The sequence below is a fragment of the Rosa rugosa genome, chromosome 2 (genome assembly GCF_958449725.1).
Source record: "Rosa rugosa chromosome 2, drRosRugo1.1, whole genome shotgun sequence".
NCBI lineage: Eukaryota > Viridiplantae > Streptophyta > Magnoliopsida > Rosales > Rosaceae > Rosa > Rosa rugosa.
The window spans coordinates 45,432,905-45,438,710 of NC_084821.1; the positions used below are offsets into that span (position 1 = coordinate 45,432,905).

At 39.9% G+C, this 5,806-nt stretch overlaps 2 protein-coding genes across 2 annotated transcripts in view; both read left to right on the plus strand.

Annotated features, from left to right (window-relative positions):
• Positions 1-230: 230 nt before the first annotated feature.
• LOC133728540 ((-)-germacrene D synthase-like) lies at positions 231-2,898 on the plus strand. The gene is made up of 7 exons (XM_062155941.1): positions 231-435; positions 534-804; positions 908-1,289; positions 1,410-1,628; positions 1,746-1,884; positions 1,982-2,230; positions 2,326-2,898. Exons 1-7 carry the CDS (start codon positions 298-300, stop codon positions 2,623-2,625), a joined length of 1,698 nt encoding a protein of 565 aa, XP_062011925.1. The 5' UTR covers positions 231-297; the 3' UTR covers positions 2,626-2,898.
• Positions 2,899-3,801: 903 nt separating this feature from the next.
• The window catches only part of LOC133730848 (aspartic proteinase 36-like), a 6,107-nt gene continuing 4,102 nt past the window's right edge, over positions 3,802-5,806 (plus strand). Inside the window, exon 1 of the mRNA XM_062158360.1 lies at positions 3,802-4,214. Coding sequence (XP_062014344.1) covers positions 3,802-4,214 — 413 coding nt within the window. The remainder of the gene's footprint in view (positions 4,215-5,806) is intronic.

Consider the following 5,806-nt stretch of genomic DNA (forward strand, 5'->3'; position numbering starts at 1 on the left):
TGTCATTTATGCATATGTCATATACAGTGCAGGAGATGCATCACTTTGGTGGGTGGATTCATTGACGGAGTCGAATTTTCCTGCTTTAATTATGCATGTAATGTGGGTCAGTACCTACTTGTATCTTTTAGGGCTAGTTTGTAACCCAAATATTTTACTAGATATTAAGCTCTTGTATACTGTTCTTTCATAGATATTTTACTATAAATACCAAAGCAATGGGAGCATTTCAACTCACAACTCATACTACCCAGCCACTTTAATCAAACCTTTGATAAAATTAAGCCACATTGAAATATGTCTCTCAACGTGGTCAGTGTAGCTTCTCAAGCCCCTCCTACCCTGAATGCCTCTACTGATGCCGATAGTCGACGTTCGGCTAATTTCCATCCCAGCATTTGGGGAGATCAGTTTCTGTCTTATAACAACACTATGGTACGTACATCTGAAGCAACACTACATCTATTACATGTTATTAATTATCTGTCTGATGAGATGATTGATATTTTTGTTTCTTCAATCGGCCTGTATAGGAAACTAACATAAATGGTGAGCAACATGTCCAACAACTGAAGGAAGAAGTGAAGAGAATGCTAATGGCTCCGCCAGTTCAAACAAGTTTGGGAAAACTGGAGTTGATTGATGACATTCAACGCTTGGGTGTATCTTACCATTTTGAATACGAAATTGACCAAACTATGCAACAAATTCACCACAATTTTAATGGTTACTGTGATGATGATCTGCACACTTGTGCTCTTCGTTTTCGCTTGCTGAGGCAGCATGGTTACAATGTTTCATGCGGTAAAGTGGCTATATATAATTTTCCCTACATTAATCCTATTAACTCTTTCTGTTGAAAAATAGGCTAATTACCGTAAACATTGACATATGAATAATTAAGCAGATACGTTCAACAAGTTCAAGGACAGTGATGGAAAATTGAACAAATCGCTTCACGATGATGTAGTGGGACTACAAAGCTTGTATGAAGCCACACATCTTAGAGTACGAGGAGAGGATTTTCTAGAAGAAGCACTAACCTTCACCACCACACATCTAGCGTCGGCAGTGCTAGCAAACCGTTTAAGCCCCCCGCTTTCGAAACAAGTAAGGCATGCCTTGAATCAACCACTCCGGAAGGGCTTACCGAGGCTAGAAGCGAGGCACTACATGTCTCTCCACCAGGAACTACACGGATCACGTAACCAAATTTTGCTGAGTTTTGCAAAGCTGGATTTCAACCTGCTCCAACAATTGCATCAGAAAGAACTAAGTGATATTGCAAGGTTAATATTTATTACCATACTCATTAAGTAGACACCATGTAAGAAAGTTAAAGAAACACGAGAAAATTGTTCTAATTAATTAGATAAATGTGTCTGATAACTAATTATGTGATTCATTAGGTGGTGGAAGGAGTTGGACTTTGCTAGCAAGCTACCTTTTGCAAGAGACAGAGTAATTGAGTGCTACTTTTGGATTTTGGGAGTCTACTTTGAGCCCAAGTATTACTTTGCCAGGAGGACACTAACCAAAGTTATTGCCATGACATCCATTATCGATGACATTTATGATGTGTATGGCACGCTTGAAGAACTAGACCTCTTTACTAGAGCAATTGAGAGGTTTGAGATTGACACACACACACACACACTTTTTCCCTTATATATATTATATAACATCAATTTATTCCTGACAAAAGTTTCTCCACGTATAATCGCCGTTGTCTTGCTTATATGCAGGTGGGACATCTCCGCAATGGATGAACTACCGGAGTATATGAAAGTCTGTTACGAGGCACTGTTAGATGTCTATGCTGATACAGAACAACAGCTTGCAAGCGAGGGAAGATTATATCGTATCGATTACGCAAAAGAAGCGGTAATTAATTAAGCCTCAATTTACGTTCGGTATTGTAAATACAGAAAGTTATTGAAGGTTAATTATTAATAGTCGACTTGCTGCATATATGTCTTAGATGAAGAGACAAGTTAGGGCATACCATGCTGAAGCAAAATGGTTACACAAGAACTACACACCAACAATGGATGAATACATGGAAGTAGCCCTTGTCACTTCAGCCTACTCAATGCTAGCAACCACATCCTTTGTTGGAATGGGAGATATCGTTACAAAAGACTCCTTTGAGTGGATCTTCAGTGACCCTAAGATTGTAAAGGCTTCATCAGTAGTTTGCAGACTCATGGATGACATTGTATCCCACAAGGTAATTGAATTTGCCGCAGTAATAACAGAAATTATATGTACTTTCTTAGAACTCTTCCTTAGCTAATTTTTACCTTAATCTTCTTGGCTATATAGTTTGAGCAAAAGAGAGGACATGTTGCCTCGGCTGTGGAATGTTACATGAAACAATACGGTGCGACAGAAGAACAAACCATAATTGAATTTCGTAAACAAGTGATTGATGCATGGAAGGACATAAATGAAGAGTGCCTCCACCCTACACCTCTTGAAATGCCACTCTTAATGCGAGTTCTGAATCTCACACGCGTGATAGATGTAGTATACAAGTCTGAAGATGGCTACACTCATGCTGGAACCATTCTCAAAGATTTTGTAGCTTCTCTACTTATCGAACCTGTGCCTGTGCCTGTATAAGTGGAAATTGGGAACTTGTTTTATTTATTATAAGCTGTTGGAAATTGGCTGGTTTAGTTCCAGGAGTCTATTGTAAAACGCAATCCTTTAAAGTTGATCGTGGGAATCTAATAAGTTTGCCTGTGACTAACAAAAGCTGAACTTTTGTTTAGTTGCGACTTTGACATTTCATATATATAATAATGGAAATAAATTCACGAGTCATCTTGTATCTCAACCTTATATTTTGTCATATGATATTGTACATGTTATCTCAAACACTGCTAAATTTGAAAGCATTAGTTTATAAATGCATTTTGCCTGAGCTTATAAGTGCATTTTGCCTATTAATACAGTTCTTAGTCATTAAGGAGTGTAGTTTCCATAGTTGTGAGATGCTTGAAATTGATGGAGAGAATTAGCGAGAAAGCAAGGAGGAAGAAACCGGACAAAATAGAGTAGTCCTTTATTACCACTAGTCATCATGTCTGGAGGAGCTTCTGTCCTCGACGATCCATTAACTTGATATTTTGTAGTTTACAACATCTTAGTTAGGGTTGACATATTTTAATTCGACAGATTTTTGAATTGAATAAAAGGAGACCTAAATTAAATTATGATTGGTTATGATTTTAGTTTACAAGTCTGAATAAGGGAGTTCTCACTTAAAAAATAAATATAAAAAATAAAAATATAAATTTTCCAATAAAGTTTTACTATTAAGTGTTTCTATTGGAACCTATAAATCTATTAAATTTTTTTTTTTTTGAGTAATGCCACTGGGGCGAAATAGTATATTCATCACAAGCCAGAATAGGCCGTTACATACCCTTCCGCTGTCATTTATAGACAGACAAAAAGCTAGTGGTAGTACCCACAAGTGGTACGTACATATAGTCCTACTCATTGTACAGTCAAATACGTAGAGATAGCGGATATTCTCCTTCGGTACTACTCCAGAGACGCTAAAGAGACAATGGGTGCACAGTAGTGCATTGGTTCCTAAATACAAGGAATTTATTGTAAAAGACAAGCTAAAACATAGTAAAGGCCTAGGGCAACAACCCTAGCCCAAAATAGCAAGCTCAAGAGCATCCAAAGGAAAAGTCCAACTCCAGAGCCCATCCAGCTGGTCTGGCCCCAGCCTATCCGTCCTCGACGACATGTCGTTTGCCACAATCCCAGCTTCCTGACGACATGCCGTACGTCACAAACCCAGCAGCACTGCCCGACCCGCTCTGCCACGATCCATGCCACGCCGATCTGCGCCGCCGCGACTACTCACCGCTTCGGCCCAAACCACCGCGCCTCACGCCGCCACAGCTCATGCCTCGCCTCACGCCGTCCGAAAACCCGCTGGTCTTGATCAGCACACCCCGCCGCCGATTGAGATACGGCCAGAAAAACCCCAACCCCGAGCCATCTGGAACCCGAAGCGCACCACCCATGGATGATTCTCAGGCTAAATCAGATCGAAAGCCCGTCCGACAGCAACCCCAAGACGATGGCAAGGTCCGGAGGCCAGCACCGGTAGGGGAGCCGCCGGACGAGATCGAATATTGGAGTGGAAAAAAACCGGACTTTGGGGATTTTAGGGTTTCTCTCCCGAGGTTAGAGAGAAACTAGCTATTAATTTGACCTCACTGTATTATGATTTATTAAATGTCATAACCTCTTATAAAATGACTATTAAAGGACAACAATTATACAAAAAAAATATTATATTTATTTTCTCTGAACTTTCTAATTTAATAATATTAGATTGCATTCTTTATTATTTTCCTTATCTATTTTCATTTTCCTCATTATTCCTTATCTATTTTCATTTTCCAATTTCACAACATACTCATTTATACAATTGTAATTGGTTGGGTAAGTGGGCAATTTTATAAGATGTTTGGGTAAATGAGCTTAGGGTGCGGTTATTGCCACCCTACCATTTTCTTTGTTCACCCTACATGCTCATTACACCCTACATATTAATTTGATTATTAAATTTACTTATCTAACCCATTTCTGTTTCCAGAAATATTCTTATATGACATATCTAAATAAATAAAAAAATTAATGAAAATCTCTCATTTAATTTATACAATTACAAAAACTAAAATATATTAAAGTTTCCTTTTTTTTTTTTTTTTTTTTAACCAAATCATTCATTCATCTCAAGCCAGAATGGCACGGATACATACCTTCCCTTGCCAACTCTAGAACAAGTTTAGGACGTGGTATGCTAGCACTACCCATTAGACAACCAGTGCTCACTTATTCAGCGAGCCTATGAACTATGAACATACATAGTAAATAGGCACAAAAACAAAACAAAAGTGCATAGCTCCCTAAAAAAATAGGGTATAACTTAGAAAGAAAAATCTATCTAATTTGGAGGCCAAACAGACCCAATAGTAGCCCTAGGACCAACACTTAGCCCAAAAGACAAAGTGAATGTCCGGGCCTATAAACCACAGCCCTACAGGATATGCAGCCAAGGCCCAATAGTGAAGCCCATCCCATCATCTCTCTACAACGCAGAGCCTACGAGCCTCACGACGCCATCGCCGCCCGACGCGAGAGCCGCCCGACTTCCTCGTCGTCCGACGCCATCACCGCCTGACGCCATCGCTTCCGATCTCGCGCCCAACCCAGAAGCGAGGTACGATCTACTCCACAGTTCGACCACTCGAAACCCAGCACGGGCCGCACAACGCCGTCGTCTGGAGCGAAACCTAGCCGATGCCAGTTAGGAGCGAAAAAACCAGCCGCTTCCTCGTCATGAACCTCCAGCCTCAATCTGTCTCGATCCGAATAGGTACAGCTACCACCATCAAAACCTTAAGCAAAGACCCCATAGGGCTAGACCATGTATCACCCGTCCGGCAGCATCCCCACGAAGTCAGGGAGACGTCGGAGAGCCACCGGACGAGGCTAGAGATGCCTTCGCCGCCGCAAAGCTTTAGGGTTCTCAGAGAGAGTTTGAGATAGACTAAGTTACGTGTATAACAGTAGATCTCATCCTATTAAAGTTTCCTAATGAAATCATAATCTGATTTACTTCCATTTTTTTTAAAATTTTTTTCTTTCAGTTTCAATGTTTGTCTATTTCAATCCATATCAAAAGATTAGTAAGTTAACGACTATGAGCAATGAACAAGGGATTGATTTTTTCTTTCTTTCGTGTTTTACATTTATATTTTCAGTGTTC